The 22,474-nt window shown below is 43.2% G+C and overlaps 1 protein-coding gene across 5 annotated transcripts in view; it reads left to right on the plus strand.

Annotated features, from left to right (window-relative positions):
- Positions 1-2,944: 2,944 nt before the first annotated feature.
- The window catches only part of pphln1 (periphilin 1), a 111,050-nt gene continuing 91,520 nt past the window's right edge, over positions 2,945-22,474 (plus strand). For 2 of the 5 annotated variants that reach the window (XM_084330632.1, XM_084330636.1), the window contains exons 1-5: positions 2,946-3,034; positions 5,724-5,797; positions 6,082-6,155; positions 13,264-13,638; positions 14,452-14,513. In XM_084330632.1, the coding sequence (XP_084186758.1) occupies position 5,797; positions 6,082-6,155; positions 13,264-13,638; positions 14,452-14,513 (512 nt within the window). In that variant the 5' untranslated portion in view covers positions 2,946-3,034; positions 5,724-5,796. Of the gene's footprint in view, positions 3,035-3,747; positions 3,811-5,687; positions 5,798-6,081; positions 6,156-13,263; positions 13,639-14,451; positions 14,514-22,474 lie in introns of all 5 variants that reach the window. The other 3 variants (XM_084330634.1, XM_084330633.1, XM_084330635.1) reach the window with 3 other exon arrangements.

The raw sequence follows: 22,474 nt of genomic DNA on the forward strand, positions 1-22,474 counted from the left end.
GTCAACACCGCTTCACAACGGTGACTTTACCACATCCGACGGAATCAGCACAGTACCAACTGGCCTGTGTAGCTGACTTTGAACATGAATCTGCCGCTATCGCACATTACATGCACATATCCCCTCGTGAAGGAATACTCTCATTTGGATATGAAAGATGGGGTCTTAACACGGTGACAGAGAGAATCCACTCGTCCAGAACACACAGGGATCACCAGTGTCAATGGTCGCGGCCCACTAGTTAAAACTATAATGGTCTCCAGACCAAGGCCTTCTGTCGCCTAGGTGGCTGAACAAAGGACCCTAGCCTGGGGCCGGTTTCCATAAACTTTGTCAAGTAGCCCCCATAGCACTAACAGACAAGTGGAGCCCGCCAGCAAACACTACTCACCCAACCTGGAACGCACCGCTTCTCACAACAGCGGCATGTCCGACAGTTCAGCTGTGGCCTGACAGGTTTCACCCCAACAAACACAGCAAGGAACTGCAGTTGAGAAGCATGCAGCGGCGTGCTCCCAATACGAAAACCGGTGGAGGGTTTTTAGAATGATCAACATCTTCCAGACACTCCAGTACGAAGACAATATCGCCGTATTTTCTCGAAAATAGTGAGAGAGAAAATAAAGATATGATGTCAACGTATCCTTGTTTCCCAAAGCTGCTCCTAAACCTTTCTTCCATCATGGTGTCAAGTGTGGGGATCTACCGAGGCACTTCTTCCTTGTGGTGAAAGCGAGAAGGAGGAGAGCAGGTGACCACACACCTGCTTATGAAGGTAAGCTGATGAGGGGTGTGGTCAGACTAATACTGGTATTAGAGGTACATTTGTGGTTTATTCAGTACGCGTGCACGTACGCGAGATAGTGCAGTAGTGATGCCAAGCAGAGCCCCTAATGAAACAGAACTTGTTCTTGTCAGAGACCAGCAGGGCTGAGTCGTCCGCAAACAGGAACAAGTTGCAGTCACAAGCTGACGACATGTCATTTGCATAAATTAGGAACAGTAGCGGTCCTAGTATGCTTCCTTGTGGAACACCACAGTTCACTGTGAGGGGGGGGGGAGATAGGGTACCGTTTACCTCCACCATCTGTTCTCTCCCCTCCAGGTAGGCAAAATCTGCATATGGCTCGCTGATAACAAACTACATGGGCAAAACAGAGTCCATTCTCTTCGGTTCAAATAACAAACTCAGCAAGACCGACGGCTTCTCAGTTACAGTGGGTGACAATATTGTCACAAGGAAAGATGAAATTACCTACCTGGGTTCCATCCTAGAGGCTAATCTCTCCTGTGACAAAATGGCATCCAATGTAATCAAAAAAGTCAACCAACGAACTAGATTCTTGTACCGGATCTCCTCTCTGGTAAACAAGAATACCCTGAAGACTCTGGCAGGAGCACTCATTCAAGGGTACTACGACTATGCTTGCACCTCATGGTACCAAAGCACCTCAAAGGCGCTAAAAACACAAAATCACAAAACAAACTGGTCAGACTATTGCTTGACCTTACCCCTAGAACCCACCTCACCCCTGCACACTTTGACAACCTAGGATGGCTTAGAGTAGACGACAGAGTACAGAAACTTGCAATGGGCCTGGTCTACAAGATACACTATACGACTAAGGTACCCATGTACATGTCAAAATACTTCCCAAAGGTCAGTGAATACCACGACCACAACACCAGAGGAAGCTCAACAAATCATGTTAAACCCAGATTCGGCTCAAACAAGGGACTAAACACGTTTAGCAATTATGCCACATCAATGTGGAACGCCCTACCCAAAGCTGTAAAGGAATGTGAATCACTACCCACATTCAAAACCGCTCTTAAAGAGCACCTACGGGAGGCTGCAATTCTAAACTGGCCACCGTAAATGTCCAACCCCCCACCCCCTCCTAGTAGACAGTCTCCTCCCCACCGGATATATTCTCCCCCCACCGTATGTATATTTCTCTCCCACCCACCCACCCACCCACCCACCCCCTCCTAATGTACAGTCCCCTCCCCATCATATGTATATACTCTGTCAGAATCTATGAGTAACAGTACTGTATATTTGGATACCGCATATCATTAGCCTCATAGGATAACTGCCTAAGTAATCTTTTGGCCAAATTGATATTTCTGCCTAACTCTACTCTCCTCACACTGCTGCACCACCCTGGCTTAGTGACTGTGTCCTCAACCAATCAGAACCTTGTTATTTTAAACATTTCTTTCTGCCTAACTCACTCGTGTGACTTGTGTGAAAATTTGTTTTTTCTTCTTTCCCGAAAGTCTTGAAAAATGACTTAGGCAGTTATCCTATGAGGCTAACGATATGTCACAAATGTATCAGTACTAAATACCTATATGTCCCTATGCCATAAATGTCATGTATGTTGTGTATGTCATAAATGTCAATATGAATTGAAAATGGGGGACCCTGATGTAAACAAGACAAAAGTCTTTCTCTGGTCTGCATCCCCTTAACAATTGTGTGTATTGAGCCGTACTGTATTGTACCCATTCTGCAATCTGTTAAATAAAGTTTTCATTCATTCATTCAACGCCTAGTTTATCAACTCTTTCGAAGTTGGTTAAGGTTAGAGTTTGGAATCAGGGCTGGTGTTCTATCGCCCTGCTCTAAGACAAACTCTAACCTGTCTATCTGTCATGTATGTCATGTTATGATGAATTGAAAATGGGGGACCCTGATGTAAACAAGACGAAAGTCTTTCTCTGGTCTGCATCCCCTTAACAACTGTATGTTTTTTTTTAGCTGTACTGTATTGTACCCATTCTGCAATATGTTAATAAAGTTTTCAATCAATCAATCAATCAAGCTTAACCGGTGTAGAAACAGGCGTCAGTCGATTGGGCGCACATGTCACATGACCAGAAACGTCAGTGGCCAATCAGAGAGCGTCTCCGCAAATTGGGGCTACGAAAAAAAACAACGCACCCCAGCAGCAGCAGCAGCAGCAGCAGCGCCTCACAACACGCACCCTCACCCACGCCATGTCCGACTCCTGCAGCAGCAGCACAGGTAACAACAGCTGCCGCCGGCCGCTGACCTCTCCTCCTGCTCCTTTCTGAAATGTGAATGAATAATGTCCCCTGCAGTCCCACCGAGATCCACGCTGCTAGCCCGTTAGTTACCCGGAGTAGAGACACCACCACCCCACCACCCTAGAGCTGTGTGTGAGCTAGCTAACAGTTAGCAGCGTTAGCTGTGAGTTATTACACTGCCTGCATGCTGTGTGTGTGTTACTGTCTATTAATTACTTTGTGTTCTCGCTTGCTTTCCTTTGGTAAACATAACTACATTAATGTTGTGCACATGGCACTGTCTGGCTATTCCCTTTTCCTTTGCTAGCTAAGGTTATATGGCAGTGTAGCTGCTAGTTACTAGCACTGTGTGTGTCTTGGGTTATTATTATTATCTACACGAGAGCCTGGCTGCATTATTCTGGTCCCGAATCATCTAGACTCGATATTTCAAACATCTCGTTTAAAAAGCTCTATATATTGAACAAATGATGACCACACTGTTGATAACGACAACTTTGGAGACCATTTTTTTAATGGATATTATATATTTCCCAACCTCCGATTGGGCTTGACAAGTGAATTGATTGATTGATTGATTGAAAACTTTATTAACAGATTGCAGAATGGGTACAATACAGTACAGCTCAATAATACACAAGTGTTAAGGGGATGCAGACCAGAGAGAGACTTTCGTTTTGTTTACATCAGGGTCCCTACAAGATACACTATACGACCGGGGTGCCCATGTACATGTCAAAATACTTCCCAAAGGTCAGTGAATACCACAACCACTACACCAGAGGAAGCTCAACAAATCATGTTAAACCCAGATTCGGCTCAAACAAGGGACTAAACACGTTTCGCAATTATGCCACATCAATGTGGAACGCCCTACCCAAAGCTGTAAAGGAATGAATCCCTGCCCACATTCAAAACCGCTCTTAAAGAGCACCTACGGGAGGCTGCAATTCGAAACTGGCCACCGTTTAAAATGCCCAAAACTAGGGATGCCCCGATCACGTTTATTGCCACCGATACCGATCACCGATCGTCTTGAGCCATATCGACCGATACCGATCCGATACCGATCGTTTTTGATAAAGAAATTAAAATAAAATTATTTTATCTAATTTTTTAATTTTTTTTATTATAAAATATATATATTATATAATTAGACTTGTACTTGTATTATCTGCGAGACATCGCCACCACGCAACAAGTCAAAATGCTCGCTATCTGCAAACAGCTCCACTGTCTGTGTGTACTCGAGTAGCCTCCAGCTACGGCCAGGATTCTCCGGCGCTGCAGCTGGACCCTAGTATTGGTATAAATCACATTCAGCAAGCCCTCAGCTTGAATACGCATCGAATCAATGTTATAAGACATTGATATCAGGAGCTATCTGTAGCTACTGCTAGCCGGCTAGATAACGTTAAGACAACGCCTCAGTGAACTAATTAGTTTAGAGCTAACGTGAGCTAACGTGAGCTACAGAGTCAACGGAGGTAACTTATCATGCACTCGACTATTGCTGGAGCATTTGTTGATATCAGCAGTTATCAGTAGCTAGCCAGCTAGATAACGTTAGACAATGCCTCATGTAGTCACTGGGTCATTTAGTTTAAACAGTAACGTTAGCTCGGTAGGTAGCCAACGTTAGCTCACGTCGCATGCACCAAACTATACCAGACTGCGAGGCTCTTGTTTACATGAGTGCGGGAGGGGCTGGGGAGGAGGAGCCGCCATACGCTGCAAGCAGCTGAGAGAGAAGTCAGCAGTGAGATCTCCGCTAAGAATTGGATCATGTTTTTCGATCGGTTTTGACGATCAGCGAAAATAAAGCATTATCACCGATCACCGATCGCATATTTATACTGATTATCGGCCGATAACGATCGGTGGCCGATCGATCGGGGCATCCCTACCCAAAACGCCCACCACCACCTCCTAATAGACAGTCTCCTCCCCGCCGTATGTATATTTCTCTCCCACCCACCCACCCCCTCCTAATGTACAGTCCCCTCCCCATCATATGTATATACTCTGTCTAGGATCTAGGGGTAACAGTACTGTATATTTGAATACCGCTTATGTCACAAATGTATCGGTACTAAATACCTATATGTCCCTATGCCATAAATGTCATGTATGTTGTGTATGTCATAAATGTCTATATGAAATGAAAATGGGGGACCCTGATGGAAACAAGACTAACATCTTTCTCTGGTCTGCATCCCCTATTGAGCCGTACTGTATTGTACCCATTCTGCAATCTGTTAAATAAAGTTTTCATTCATTCATTCATTCATTCATTCATTCATCCCCCATTTTCAATTCATCATGTCACTGTGATGCTTAAATCTTGATGAGATAAATGCCTTGTTGTGTATCTTGTCCTCGTTCGGGAATGAAATGGGAAGAGATGAAGGTAACACATCGTATCCATTTAATGTAACGATCAGCGGGAAAAGGCCCTTAAAAAATTTAATGGGATTGGGACAGGGAGGATCTCCCCCCCCCCCCCCATTGAATCACAGAAGCGTGACATGACAGGAGTGAACAAATACACTCCTGTGTCAGGCTCTAATCTACACCCACAAATAAATGTATTTGTAGAGCCCTCTGAATGCCTCATAATCAACATATAGCCTGTGGTGTTCTACCATTCTTTTGTATTTCCCCAGGTAACTCCAGAGATTTAGATTGAGTTCAAACTAGAAAACCCACACAGACGACTTCACAAAAACCCTTACAAGAAGTAAGTTGTATTTTATTCTTTATTATTATGTTTTTATTCTCATTTTAGTCCTATTGACTACCTAAATGTTTATTGTTTACTGTCTGTGAGTGATCTGTAGTGCCGAATTTCCCTCGGGAGATAAATAAAGGATTTCTATTCTATTCTATTGAGTGAAATATGTGACCTTTTGGAGCTTGACATGTCCTATAATCATCATCACCCAACAGTTGTGCCTTTTTAACATTGATGCCACGCTGTGCCCCTCTGCCCCATTCCCCCCCCCCCCCCCCCCCTCACCGCAGTGGCTCAGTACAACAGGAGAGACCGCGGCAGCATACGGGACCAGTACGACGACCGCTTTTTAGGAGACCGACCGGTAAGACTTTATTTAATTTTTTTTTAGAACAAGACAAATCTTTTGTTTGCTAAGAGTCGTGTCGTGGCAGAAGTCACAGTTCTTTCATCGCTTTCCGTCAAGTCAAGTGTTCCTTTATTAATCCCTCGGGGGAAATCCAGTTGTCATTGCGGAATGGGGGAGGGGAGGTACAGGCAGGAAAAGATAATCATAGAAATAATAATAATGGAATAGAACCTAATACTAGTAGAAATGGCAATAGACCAAGGGTTCTCAACGTTTTGTTGGCCAATTTAGTGACCCAACATTGGATTGAAGGCCGTGCACAACTAAGGTCAAACTTTCGATCTTGCACAAAAATGACGATCACTGACATCGCTAGCTAACTTACCTGCTATGATGATGTAATCTGTCTCATGAATAGGCATCTCGTGAGTCATGTATGAGAGGCCTAGTTGCCATGCAACCAGTAGCCTGACTTGACATCTTAGCCCAGGGGGCACAGTTTTAACCTTCTTGAGGTTAGGTTCCTGAATTTCCCCAAGGGGATCAATAAAGGAATATCTTATCTTAAAAGCAAAGTACTGTGTGATGTTTTTTGTCGGTTTAAAACTGACTTAAAGACTCAACCATCACCCCCCCCTCCCCCCTGGTTCGCAACCTCTGCGTCATCCTGGATCCCACCCTCTCATTTGATCCCCATGTCCGCTCCATCATCAAGACCTCATACTTCCATCTCCGCAACATCACCAAAATCAGACACTGCCCCCCCCCCCCCCCCCCCGCACGCTGCTGAATCCCTCATCCACGCCTTCATCTCCTCCCGCCTACACTACTGTAACTCCCTTCTCACCAGCATCACCTCCCGCTCCCTCTATAGACTCCAGATGGTTCAGAATTCTGCTGCTCGCCTGCCCACAAACACCCGGTCCAGTAATCGCATCACTCCTGTCCTCCCCTCTCTCCACTGGCTCCCGATTAAGGAACGCATTAACTTCAAATTACTACTCCTCACCTTCAAAGCCCTCAATAGCCTGCCCCCCCCCCTATCTGACTGACCTCCTTCTCCCTTACCGCCCCGACCGATCCCTCCGGTCCTCTTCCACTGTTTCCCTCACCGTTCCGTCATCTAAATTAAAATGTTTTGGAGACCGAGCATTTTCACAAGCTGCACCCCGACTTTGGAACACCCTCCCTCAGACTATCAGAGACTCTCCCTCACTCTCCATCCACCTTTAAATCCAGACTCAAAACCTACCTGTTCTCCCAAGCATACAACCTTCCCTCCCCATAACCACCCTCCTCCAACCCACCACCTCCCTTTCCCCTTCCCTACTTTCTCTCAGTCTCCCCCCTCCCCCCATTGGCTTCTCAAGTAGGGTACAGCTGCAGAGTGCAGACCCGGAGACGTTGGGCTTCTCCAGGTTCTAACGCCGTGTTACTGTGTTGACTATTGACCTCCTTGTGTGACGTCACTTCAAATACTGCTACGAAGACACTCAAAAAGCAAAAGCGAGTTGAGTAGGTACCATGCAGTGGAAAAGCGGCATAAGAGAATACTTCATAATGTTTCATGCAATAAAAAATTACATGTAAAATAGATAACGTAATGAATAACACTAGTGAACACTAGGGATGGGTACCGAATTCGGTACTTTTGAGGCACCGAACCGAAACACGTCGGTACTACCGAGTATCGAATCAAGTGAGAAACCGAAGAAAAAAAAATGTATTTATTTTTTTCATGTCAACGTTCACACGCACAATATATGCTTACCTAGGATTTGACTTGATTCAACAACAAAGCAGTCGGAGCAATGACAAGCCGAAAACTGTCGAAATTGTAGTTATTTGAAGTTTGGATTTTTTTCTTTTTACGACTGAGGTAGGTAAATAAAATTTCTTGAGACTAAAGTACCGAAAAAAGGTACCGTTGGGTACCGGTATCGATTCACAGGTACCGGTACCGGTATCGGTTCAAATGTGAAAGGTACCCATCCCTAGTGAACACATACACCCCTCCCGAGAGCGACAGAAGATTTTTCAAACTCTTATTGACACAATAGCCTCTGAGGCGGAAGGGATACTGATATGTGCAGGGCCCCGATCACGTTTTTCGCCGATACCGATAGTTTTTTTAATTTTTATAAAATATATATATTATATAATTAGACTTGTACTTGTATTATCTGCGAGACATCGCCACCACGCAACAAGCTCCACTGTCTGTGTGTACTCTAGTAGCCTCCAGCTACGGCCAGGATTCTCCGGAGCTGCAGCTGGACCTATGACTCGAGTAGCCTCGAGCTACGGCCAGGATTCTCCGGAGCTGCAGCTGGACCTATGACTCGAGTAGCCTCGAGCTACGGCCAGGATTCTCTTGCGCTGCAGCTGGCCCCTATTGGTATAACGTTAATGTGCTCAGCAAGCCCTCAGCTCGAATATGCGTCGAATCAGTGTTATAAGACATTGATATCAGGAGCTATCTGTAGCTACTGCTAGCCGGATATATAACGTTGATACAGCGCCTCAGTGAATTATTTAGTTCAATGGGACATTTCGTTTTGAACAGTGAACTAACTTGCGCTAACGTGAGCTAACAGAGTATCATACACGTCTCTACTAGACTATTGCTGGAGCATTTGTTGATATCAGGAGCTATCGGTAGCTGGCCGGCTAGATACCGTTCGGTTAGACAATGCCTCATCATGTATTAAACTAAAAGTGAATAGTTGACTGGGTCATTTTGTAACGGTAGCAGCTAACGTTAGCTCAGGGAGACGCCGTCCTCCCATCCCACTAGACTAGACCCGTGTTTACATGCGTGCGGGAGGGGCTGGAGGGAGAAGCAGACGCCACAGCGAGTGAGATCGGTTTTGACGATCGGCGAAAATAAAGCATTATCACCGATCACCGATCGCATATTTATACTGATTATCGGCCGATACCGATCGGTGGCCGATCGATCGGGGCATCCCTAGACACAACAAGTAAATCCAGATGGTGGCATGGCATTTCCAGATTTTTTCCTATATTTTAAGGCGTACTCATTAAGTCCATTGACAACATGGTTTGACTCCCAAGCATTAGCATCCTGGAGAAAAATAGAAGAAAACATAGTAGCCCCACATAGACTGAAGGACATAGCATACACTAAACTACCAATCAAGCACTGTGAACGGAAATTTGGCCCCATAATTACTCATGCGATCCGGATATGGCGTGAATCACAAAAAAAAAATCCTAACCCACAAAAATGGCACAATCATACTCCCTTATTCAATAACAATGCTCTCTTAATTGGAAAACGACCTATAAGATTCCCTATATGGGAAGAGCAAGGCATACACTCATTAGGGGATGTTTTTAACAAACAGGGTTTTTGTAGTGATAAAGAAATATGCAAAAAATTTAATCTCACCAAGTCCACATGGCTTTTTCACAAACAGTTAGAGCTATGTTTGAAGTCTCACGGTGTTCCATTAGACAGACCAATTGAACACCACAGATACCACAAATTCTTCTACGCAAGAGAGACATCGAGAGGTTTTGTTTCAGAATTTTATCATCAATTACTAACGTCCTCGTATGAAACCCTCCAACTTGACTCTGTCTGGAGGAGGGATATACCAGACCTGGAAAATGACTTTGATTGGCAAGGAGCCTGGGCAAATGTCCGACTTACATCAAGGAACCCGGATCATCAACAAATCAATCTTAACTATATTCACAGGACATACTTGACTCCTATAAGACTGTGCCGAATGGGGCTTATGCACATGTATTGGGACTGCTCACCAGTTAAGGCATTCTGGAAAGATGTGACCCAACAAATATCAAAACTCGTATCTTGGAATATACCTGTACACCCCTCGGTATTATTATTGAATGATGTTTTTGAGTTTGCAGTGAATCCACAGCTAAAGAGATTGGTTTTATCGGGTATCACAGTAGCCAAAAAGCTGATTGCATCACGCTGGTTTCAAACGGAAAAAATGTGCCGTAAAGTTTGGTTTCTTACATATCTCGATGTAATTTACCATGTAATATCTACAGCAAGAATTCTGGGTTTCAATGAATCCAAAATGTCAATGTGGTTAGAAGTGGTGGAGAGAATAAAAGCTAGCTTATAATGGTAGTGTCTGGTTAGGTGCGAGGGATAGTGGAGGTACTTCTCAAGGTGGGGTCCGGGAGGGGGGGGGTTCGAGCTGAGCATATGTGTGTAGGTTTTTTTTTAGATAACGGGTATTATGGGTATATCTTATATAAGACAACTAACTAAAAGGTGATCTCATTGGATGTGCCCTGACAATTAATGCTTGTATATCTTATCGTGTGTTGTCATGTTTGTTTATATGTTTGTTTAAAAAATAATAAAAAAATAAAATACAAAAAAAAGTAAATCCAGACACAACTCTCAGATATCAAAGTACTTGAATATCTTGATTAGTGAAGCGGGAATGATGGAGGTATGGAGAAACCTAAATGCAGGAGAAAGGGATTTTACTCATTACTCTGCGACGCACAAGGTACACTCTAGGCTAGACTTATTTTTAATAGATAAGAGAGAGAGACACAGGGTGGTGAGCTGCTCGATAGGAACAGCAGATATCTCAGACCACAATATGGTATATCTGACCATACACTTGAACAACAGACAACGAGAAACACTCTGGAGGCTGAACTTGGGGATTCTGAATGGGGAGGATCTTGTGATCAGATCAGGAAGGAGATAACCGAATCTATTAAAAATAATGTGGACAGGCTGACAGCCGAGTGAAACCGACCATCCTATGGGACACAATCAAGGCAATTATGAGGGGATACCTAATCTCAAAGACTGCACACTTGAATAAGTATAGGCAAATGAAATATGATCAATTACAGAGAGACTTGAGAAAACTCGAGCAACAGGTGCAGGGAGGGGAGGGGGGGTGACAGGGAACAGATGAAGGGGATAAAATCACAGCTTGAGGAGATGGGAAAAGGAGAGCTAGAGAAGAATTTAAGATCCACAAAACAAACCTATGAATCAGGCCCAAGGGCAACCAAGATCTTAGAAAAACGACTCAGGGCCCAGCAGAGTAGACATTTTATCCACAAGATCATCAGGGAACCCCAATCAGGAGAAGCGACTTATGAACCTGAAGAAATTAAACGTATATTCAAAGAATACTATGAAAAGTTGTACTCACAACCTGAGATGGAAGACGAGGAGAACATTTTACAGTTTTTATCATCCTTGGATCTCCCGAGTATAGGGAAAATAGAGAATAAAGCCTTGATCTCCCCCATCACAAAGGAAGAACTAGATACATATAGCCGTAGGAAGACTGAAAGCAAACAAAACTCCAGGGAGCGACGGATTTCCAACGAGTGGTACAAAATCTTTAAAGAAGACCTGGCCCCAGTAATGCTAGATTCTTTTAACTGGACACTTGAAAAGGCAGAAGCCCCCCCCCCCGTCCGGGTCTATATTAATGCCAGCCCAAGAGTGCAAGAGTGCTTCCGCATTCGCCGGTAACCAATGCGCATTTTCTTTTTGACGCCCCACAAACGCATGCTTCCATTGTAACGTTAACACAGCCCAGCTGTCAACTGTACTTTGTAACGTTATGTTATTTCGGGCATTCATAACGTTATTTTACGCGACTGTACATTGTAACGTTAACACAGCCCAGCTGTCAACTGTACTTTGTAACGTTATGTTATTTCGGCATTCATAACGTTATTTCGCGCGACTACATTGTAACGTTAACACAGCCCAGCTGTCAACTGTACTTTGTAATGTTATGTTATTTCGGGCGTTTTATTCATAACAAACATTGACGCGATTCCGCCAACACATATGTAATATTAATAGGTTTTGCTCACAGAGATAGATAAATAAATAAACATAATCACGGTTATCTACCTCAACAACTGCATGTACTGTAGAAATGTATGTTTCGGTGCAGATAAAGGTACTGTACAAAATAACCTCTAAACACTGCTAGAATACACAAGCAGTTAGGGTGCGCTGTGTTAACGTTACAATGTACAGTTGCGCGAAATAATATAATAACGTTATGGCGTTATGGGTGAATCTGGTCCTCGTTTGGATAATATGTATTCCATTTCCGCGTGTGAGTGGCAAAAAAGAAAATGCGCATTGGATTGCGTTACCGGGGCCTATCAGGCGAATGCGGAAGCACTCTTGGGCTGGCATTAATATAGATAGGTGATATCAGTTATACCAAAAGAAGGGAAGAATAAGGAACATTGCGAATCATATCGTCCCATATCGATGTTAAATGGGGATTACAAGCTGTTCACATCTATACTGACTAGGAGAATGGAGGACGTCCTCCCTGACCTGATTCACGAGGACCAGACAGGGTTCATAATAGGCAGCAGACACAGGACAATGTTAGGCGCACTTTACATGGATAGAACAGGTGGGAAAACAACAACTCCCAGCAGCCTTGGTTAGTTTAGATGCGGAAAAGGCTTTCGACAGGGTCAGATGGTCCTTCCTGTTTAGGGTTTTGGAAAGATTTGGATTCGACGGTCAATTCATCGGCTGTATAAGAGCTCTATACGACAATCCAAATGCCAGAGTAAAGATTAACGGTAGCTTGTCGGACAGATTCAAACTGTTCAGAGGGACGCGCCAGACTTGTACCTGTTCAAAATCATGATAATAGCTGGTAAGAAGGCCATCACACGGAGCTGGCTCAAAGAAGCCGCTCCAGACAAAGAGACATGGAGGGGAATAGTGGAGGAGATAAGCGATATGGAAAAAATGACATTCCTGCTGAGAATGAAGGCGGAGACATACGACAGACGCTGGTCGAAATGGACAACATATGAGCCGTTAGACGGTTAAAGACTGCCATGGCACAATCAAAACAGACCCGACACACCAAGAGCAAATACAGCCCCCCCCCCCCCCCCCCCCACCACCATACAACACTGTCCTGTCCTGTGAGTCCTGTCTGTCTTGTCTGTACTGTGGTGGTGGTTGTCATATTATTTACTGTTCTGTATAATGCTTATGTAAAAGTCAAAAAATTTAATCTATTATAGGTGAAAGGTCAATTTTTTAACGGGGAATGTCCAAATAAAGCAGACCTCCTGCCTGTGACAGCAGGGGCAGCAGCAGCAGCAGCAGCAGCAGCAGCAGCAGCAGCAGCAGCAGCAGCAGTACCCACGAGCACCCGGGCCGGTGGACCAACGAAGGGGCCCCTTCAGGCCTGAGGACGAGTACAACCGTGGCGGTGGCGGGTACAACTACGAAGGCCAAGGGGGCCAAGGGGGTCAAGGGGGTCCCCGCTTTTTCCCCAACGGCGGTAACGGCGGTGGTGGTGGCGGAGGTGGTGGCGGTGGTGGTGGTGATGGTGGCGGTGGCCCTGGTGGCCCTCGCAATTACCAGGGGGAGGATCAGAGGGTCTACCATGGTGGCGACCAAGGCCTTCATTTCCCAGCAGACCGCAGAAGTGGTCCAGGTCCACCTGCAAGGAGGGTGAGCATTGTGGTCATACAATAGGTTTTTAATGGGTCCTTTACCGTGTGTGGACCTTGTGTCCGCTCAGAAACAATTCAAGAGCATTATTACAGGCTGTATAGTAGAATGGTGTATTTTAGGCGTTGTAGGGCAGACCAGTTCTTTTCAATGACCGCTTTCATGGAGAGACACACACATAATGTGAACAGTTGATTTAGTGAGAGGAGGTTTGTACTGTCTCACAGTTAAAAATCCATTGTTTGTGTTTGAGTATTATCGATTATAGACACCGGGACAAAAAGCAATCCCCATCAGAACAATCGGGCAGATTACAATATATGCACATTTGTTAGCTATTCTAGTGATCTAAACAATGCATCCATGCCCAAGCATACCATGTTATATAGGTCAAAGTGTCACACTGATTTGGCAAAATGGCATCCAGTAATTTTAATTGGAAACCAGTTTGTGTAATGGGTGCAGGGTGTGCCATGGTTTCTCCACAGAGCCCTGTTGTACTTTTAAGAGTAGCAGCTCAAGGAATGACTTGGTCACATGTTTCAGTGGGTATTGCTGATTGGCTTGTGTGTGGTTACTAGCAGGAAATCCCATCTATAGAGGCACTGGATAATAGATTGCTGATGTCTGATGCCCTCTAGTGTCTGGTTGTGAACATGCATATAAAAGGTAGTTCATGCAGCAATTTTACGCTGCCGAGCATTGTAGAGATGGATATCGGAAGGAACACCTGAGATGTTTAAATGTTTTTTTGAAGATGGAATTTTTAAATAGAATCCTGTCTTATAGATATTGATGCACTATGTGTTGCAGGAGGATTATGCTTACAGAGTGCCCAGAGAGGACCTTCACCCAGGACGGCCTATGGAGTTTAGGTAAATTTACCACACTATAAAAGAATCATTGGTAGATGGTAGGGGTGTAACGGTACACGTATCCGTACTGAACTGTTTCAGGACTGGACCTTCGGTTCAGTACGCGCTGTGTACCGAACAAATGCAACGGTACGGTAACCACGGTAACTTTTTTTGCGTGCAGAATAGTGTTGTCAAAAATATCGAAAAATCTATACATATCGATTCTGAATATTTAAAACGGTTTCAATACTCATTTCCCGAAATATCGATATTTAATTATTCATAAAAAAATGAACGTTTGAAAATAAAAAGTTTTAATTTTTTTTGTTTTTGTATAAGGAAGTTGCATTGTTCATTTCAATACCTGTAATAGTACAGTAGTCCACACACACATGTGCATTCAGTTAAGTCGGAATATGATAATACAAACAGTTCAGTTTGTCAGGTACATGCAACACAGATTACAGTGTTTACATCTGTCTGCTTGAGAAAATACCATGTTCTGCAATAAAAATTATTGAAGTGAAGATGAACAGTTATTTTTAAATGTGTGATCTAAAGATAAACAAAGGGTTTTAAAAGTGTTATATTTATCTTCTCTTATAGTATCATAGAGAAGCTGAGGAGAATCAACCAGCAGCAAAAGCTAAATTTATAAATAAAATAAAATAAAAAAATATTTTACATTTTAAGATTGAACCTTTTTGCCTGTGGTATCGAAAATGATATCGATACTTTTCAAGGTATCGTATTGAAGTTCGAAATTCCAGTATCGTGACAACACTAGTGCAGAATTTAATTCAAAACTCCAAGTTCACCCCTTCCCAAAATATAACTTGTGCAAAGGGCCGGATGTTCGTTCAGCCCACGCACAACACTGAGAGATTACCTGTAATTTAGCATAGCCTCATAGTGTGGCGAACACACACACACACACACACACACACACACACACACACACACACACACACCCTCTCTCTTCAGTGTGTGAGGAGGATTGGTGCTAGAGTGAGAAGGGGCCGTCTCTCGGAGATCAAATTAATGATAGTTTGCGGCATATTATAGAACAGACATTCATACACAGCAACGCGCCTCCAAACAAGGTGTGATAAACATGAATTGATATATTTTCCTTGGCATGAAACAGGAAATACTATTTACCATTAGGGACCTGCATTCTTTCTCTATTCAATAACGTTTTACCAATGACGTACCGTTACACCCCTAGTAGGTGGTAATGTTGTAAGCATATTTATAGTCTCAGTTTAGATCATTACATGACTGGGAATGGGGAAAACTTCGATATTCATTCATGTTTACAAACCATTGACTTGCAGAAACATAACTACTAAGGCTGTCAATCGATTAAAATATTTAATCTGATTGATCGCATGATTGTCCATAGTTAACTCGCGATTAATCGCATATTTTATCTCTGTTCTAAATCTACCTTAAACAGATCTTTCAAGTTTTAATACTCTTATCAACATGCGAGTCAACAAATGCTTGCTTTATGCAGCCATTTAACACAAAAGGATGACCCTCATGCATTGCAAATTTGCATCAAATTCAAAACGGAGTGATGCACAAAATAACTTAAAAAGAAAATAATAATTTAAAACAATGAATAAAGTGTGCATGAAATAATAGGGGAAAGAAAACTTTAAGAACTTGTTACATTCACCCACACAAGGGCTGAGGACCTCACCCCCCGCCCCCCCTCTCTCACACACACACACACACACACACTCTCCCAGCTCTCTTTCTCTCTTGCCCCTTCCTCATCACTCTCACCCCCCCCCCCTCTCTCTCTCTCTCTCTCTCGCTCTCTCGCTCTCTCTCATACATAATGGCAGTCAACCAGGGTTTCAGTTATCCGGTCATAAAAAAAGAAATAAAAAAAAAACTGGAAAATATTTAAATCTCTCCGGTCATAATGTCCTGTGAAAATTATTCCAGAGTGGGCCAAAATAGCCTGCTTGATCCCAGTCTCCAGTGTGCCAGCAGAGAGGATTATCTCTAGTTCTGTTTCTGTGGGTGGGTGCTGAACTCAACAGTGTTGAACCTTGAGTGCTGCAGTGTTGAGTGCATAAGTAGTAAAGACATATTAGAAGAGCCATATGGAATCCGCGATCACGGAATCGCGGACGGAATCGCGGAATTGAGCAATAAAAATGGAATCGACTATATAATTTTGTAAAGTTTAAACCTTTTTAAATCTTAGACAAACAAAACACTTTGCTTTCATGAAATATTGTAAGCCGTCATTTGAGGCTTTATAAAAGCAGCACAATGAACACAAATCTGTCAGTGCCGAGTCCGACCTCATCTTAAATAACAAACAGCATTGCTTGTTGTAGTTAACAAAGAGAGGCAGAGTTGATTTTGCAAAAATATATATAATTATTATTATTATTATTTTTTTTTATAATCACATTTTATTTTCATATTCGAATCCCATGCCCATCGAACGAAGCTTCGAAGCTTCGAAGTATTTAAGACAGCCCTATTAAATGGACTGTTATATCTTATTAAATTGTGGACATTTATTCATTCCCACTTATTAGACACTATTTCTGATGGTAAAATTAGCATACAAAGCAAAATACAGAATTCTGAAATATTAAAACGGAATTTGGAAAAAAATTAAATGGAATTTGGAAAAAAATAAAACGGATTTCATATGGCTCTACATATTAGTAGTGTTGAGTGCATATGTAGTAAAGACATATTAGTATAGTAGTAAGAGTGCATGATAGTAGAAGACAGTAAGAATGTTAGTGTTTTGTTTTAAATTTCAGATATTGATTGAAGAAGTGTGTTTTTAGTCAACAGTGAAAGATTGGTCGTGTTTCTGCAGTCCTAACTGTGGTGGGAAGTTTGTTCCACCATTGTGGAGCGAGGACCAAGAATAGGCGGCTTCTCTTGGATGACCCTCCCGGAGCTCTGATGGGAGTGGGTCTGAGGCAGCCAGAAAATGTAGAGCGGAGGGGTCTTGAGTAGGGATGCCCCCGAAACCCGGTTCTAAACGGGAACCGGTACTAAATTAGAAAAAAACTGAGTATTGATAAGCTCCGACGTTATCGGTTCTGCTATCGGTAGTCTAGGAGCGGATTAGCTACGGCGCTAACAGAGTGTACCATCCATCTACGACGCAACAGTGGCAGCAACGTTGGAAACAGAGTAACATTAACGTTATGTTGAGTTCATACTACACTACACGTATGAACTCGACAACGTTAACGTTACTCCGTTTCCATGAAATGTTTAATTAGCAGCAATCTGTTGTTGAAAATGTAGCGTTAAAAATCTCTGTGCATGGGGGGGCAGGTGGCGCACGGAGATTACGTTCGTCACCAACATCGGGAGACACTAGGATTCGCCTGTTCGAATCCAGCTCCCGGCGTTGCTATCAGCTTGGCTGGCCTCTCACACTGATACAATTGGCTGTATCAGGGGGTGGGAAAGCTGAAGGGTGGGTCCTGGGCGTTGTGGACAGCGACCCCTACAGTTCGGTCGGGGCGCCTGCTCAGCGAGGGTTGGAACTGAGGAGAGATAGTGTGGCCTCCCACACGCTACACTCTCCCCGGTGAGAACCTGCGCGGCCAGGTTGGCCTGCCCCAGGCTGCACATGCGTCGGAGGAAAGCATGTGACAGTCTCCGGTCTCCCGGACCAACAGTAGGGGAAAGTACGCAACAACCAGGAAGGGTGGGATGGGAGAAAAAATCGGGGAAAAAAAAAATCTCTGTGCATAGCACCGGAAACGCGAGGACAGGAAGCCGGTCCTGAAATCGTTGTAGTCATATTGTAGTCTTTTAGTCTTATTAACTAAAAGATTTTAACAAAATAAAAAGCAGCAGCACTATTGGATAACTGAGTCATGTTTGCTATGTATTTCTTTCTTTAGGGGAGTAGGACATTTGTTTCACAGTTTTAGCATGATGTTTTATAGATGCCTAGGTTAAACACAGGTTTTTGTTTTTAAGAGAGGGGGTTTGATTTGATTTGATTACATTTATTTCAAATATGCAACACAACAAACAAACATCAAGTACAGATATAGCCTTAAGCCGTTCAAATAATAAATGTATAACATTTAAAAAAAAAAATAATAATAATAATCTAAAGTACCGAACCATTAAGCAGTATCGATAAGAGTATTATCGATAAAATCCTAACGATACCCATTCCTAGTTTTGAGGGTGTGTAGTTAGAGACCATTGACTGGAGGTAGGTGGGAGCCGTTCCCTTCGCAATATGCCAGGTCGAGGACCTTGAAGCGGATTCGTGTGGCGATGGGGTAGTCAGGGGTGCGTTGGTCATGGGACGGGGTTGCACGCTGAGCAACCGGCTCTGTGAGCAGAAGCACGCACATGCACGGATGTGGACGCGCGTGCACACAGCAATGCGCTGCACTCGACTGATGCGCCAACTCGCCAAGTACCCACCTGGCTACTTTGCCTAACGATAGCTCAGGTCGTCAGGTGTGTTCAAATACATCCTCAGATACATTCACACAACTTGTGAATGAAATATGTTACATTCCATTCCTAGAGGCAATTAGGCATTGTCTTTAGTCTGTGCGCACGCAAGGGAACATTTATGCGCATGCGCGGGAGCGCGCATGCACGTGGCGTCATTAAAACAGTGCAACCAGGTATGAAATCACCAACGCACCACTGAGGGTAGTCCTTCGCAAGTAGGGTGGTCCTTCGTGAGGGGTACATTTTCAAATTCATTTATTTTAAGCTCCAACCACTGGAATTCTGTATAATAGTCAAGAAAACTCTCCTGGTCAATTCTATAAAAATTCCAACAACATTTACCCCTCCCCCATCCACCTTGAAGTTTAGCCTCAGTTGCAGTAGCTCGCGCTCATTGTTGGGACTTGCTTGCGGTGTGCCGCTTACAGATTTGATTGATTTTGGAGCCATCTAGCGGCCAAGTTCAGATATAGCCATTGCTGTAATTTAAGTTAGAAGAAGAAGGTGGATGTCGAAAGGCATCTACGCCAGTGGTTCTCAACCTGTGGTACGCGTACCACTAGTGGTACTTGGTGGTACTGCTGGTGGTACTTAACACTTTCAGTGCCTTTGATTAACGTTGATTTACCCGGTTGAATGCCACCACCCACTTCAATGTTAGCGTTAAAAACGCCTAATCTATGTTTTAAATTATGGCTTTGTGTCTAATCTGCCCGTCGCTTATCAATGTCTTGTTTGCAGTCAACATTGTCAAAACGGATTGTTTTTTAATCGGTTCATATCCTTTTTATAGCATTTCGAAAAGTTAGCGTTCTCTCAAAAAATTTAAACATGCCCCCATAAACGGCATTTATTGGAATATTCTCGAATACACTAGACACGTTGTCATTTGTCGGCCTATTTATGAATCGTTTTCAAATAAACGCTAGATTATCGATAGTATATGTGTGCTTATGCACACTATAGACGCAGGCTGAAATATCTATTACCTCGTTTCCTCAACAGCACACACACACACCAGGGTTTCCGTTAGAAAAAATTGTTGCCGGTCTCAGGGTCCGGTAGATTTAAAATGAGAGAAATTCCGGTCAGAGTTTATTGAGCTTAAAAACAATTGATAGGCAGGCTATATAAAGAATGACATCCTCAAGGCATGTAGATTTATAATATTTTTACTTAAAACTAGGCTACTTTTGCGTATAGTCATTATATTCCAAATAAAATAAGTCCAGAGACTCCGTGCTGCTGCTGACTTTAAATCAAATAGGTGTCTGTGGGCAGTCGGCCCGACATTAATAAACAGCAGTCCGTTATAATCAAATTTTTATGAGCTAACGAATTCCGTTATATTGGACATTTGTATTAATTATATCAAGCGAAGAACTGAGAAATTTGGCAGAGAGAGACGGCAACATTATCGTGGGTTTGCGTGATGACTCTCCACCTCCCAACGACTTATTTGCGAGAGTATGCCGCTGCAGAGCCGCAGATTCAGCTGTTTTCAGGCCCTATCTGGGGACCGCTCAGCAGCGCCCCCCACCCAACAGCTGAATTGCCAATGGCTGAATTGGAGTATTGCACTGTGCCGGCACAGCTGGTGGGTTCTGTGGCTCTGCAGCTGCATGCACTCGCAAACCCAGCACTAAGCTCCCGCTGACAACATTATTATATCTGCTTGGTGAAGCAACGATGACGCAAATGTAATGATTGTTTCGTTCATCGCATAGGCTATTTAATTTTAGCCTATTTTAATACAATTCAAATAATCAAATTGTGCTTAGAGGGAATTATTTTCACCAGACATTAAGACCGGAGAGATTAAATATGTCGGACTTCAACAGATTTTGCCGGTCAAATACCGGTAATTACCGGCTAACGGAAACCCTGACACACACACACATACACACAGGGACACGCTGTTATTTCAGTGAATACAGCTCCGATTACCCCAAGACTGGTAACATAGACTCCTTACCTTAGATCAGATGTTCTCCAAAAAGATTATTCCAATTCCTGATCGCCATTCCAAATATCGATCACGCTTATTGATTGGCTGCTGTAAATATATATTCCACGCTGCTTTCCGTCTCGCGATCAGATCCCTCTTGATCAGACGGGTCGCCAGCACAATGGAGCCAGTTGGCTCCACCTCTACATATCTACAGATCCCAGGTCAGTCTGCAGTTACACAGTGATAGACGATAGGGGGCGCTTTTTTCCCATCTGAGCTCCTGGAGGGTCTGCTGTACCAACGGGAAACTCGGTTGATGAAATATGAGTTCAGATGGCTAATAAAAAAATAAAACGACATTTGTCGTCGCTGGTACTGAAAAAAAAATTATATATTTCTTTGCAGTCAGGCCACTGAATTTAGAAGCAGGCCAGTGTCTCTAGTTGCGGCGGCGCGATAGTTAGATAACCTAAGTGGGGAACATCCAGGAGATTACTGTGACAGAGATTAATGCAGTCTAAACAGTCATAAATCTTTTATTCAACTTCAGCCCTGATGAATGAATGAAAAGTTTATTTTTGAACATGTACTTCTCCATATTTCTCCAAACAAATCACGGTATCTTTTTTCTTTTTTCTTTTATACAATATTTGTATTGGGTTTTACAGTACACATTTTCAGGTTTTCATTGTCGTCAGTTATTCTTAGTTCCTTTTCTCCACAAGTGTATACAAGTATACCCACATACCCCCTCCCCCCTCCCCTTTTCTCTCTCTTAGCATCTTTGAGTCTGTTTTTACTGTTGTCATATAGAAATAATCCGTACATTCATTGGTACCTCCAGTAAAATAGCTCGTACATAAATAAAAATAATTAATAAAAAAAAAAAAAAAAAAATTAAATTACATCTTTACAACACCTTCACTGACGTGTCTCCGGTCTCTCCCGGGGTCCGGGTCACGGCTGACCGCGGGAGAGAGCGGGGGGACTCATCCTATAGCAGCCCTCCTATATCTTCCCTTCTCAGAGTCATTAAATGGTTTCCATATATCCTCGTAAACCTCTATGTTGTTCCTGAGGATATATGTTATTCTCTCCATAGACATGCATTGTGCCATGTTCTTAATCCAAGCACTGATTGTGGGTGCGTCTTATTTTCTTCCAATTGAAAGCTATTGTTCTTTTTGCCTGCAGTATAGCAAAATCACTACGTTTAAATTGTTTGGTTCTCGGGTTGAGATTTACTGGATATAGGTGTAGCAATATAATTATGGAGTCTAATGGGATATTCACTGACAAGATATCTTTGATTTTATTCACCACCTCCCCCCAGAACTTCTTGATTTTGTCACATTCCCAAATACAATGTATAAAAGTCCGCATCAGCCATTTGTATTGAAGTAGTTTTAAGCTAGTGTTGGCTGTTTGTGTCTGAGCCTCCTCGCACGCTCTGTTCCAGTCCTCGTTTGAGATCTCCTCTCCCAAGTCCAGCCTCCACGCCTCCAGTCTAGATATTGACGTCTCATCTGAACCAGATACAAGC

This window comes from Notolepis coatsorum (genome assembly GCF_963971535.1).
Source record: "Notolepis coatsorum genome assembly, chromosome: 15".
In the NCBI taxonomy this organism is placed as follows: Eukaryota; Metazoa; Chordata; class Actinopteri; order Aulopiformes; family Paralepididae; genus Notolepis; species Notolepis coatsorum.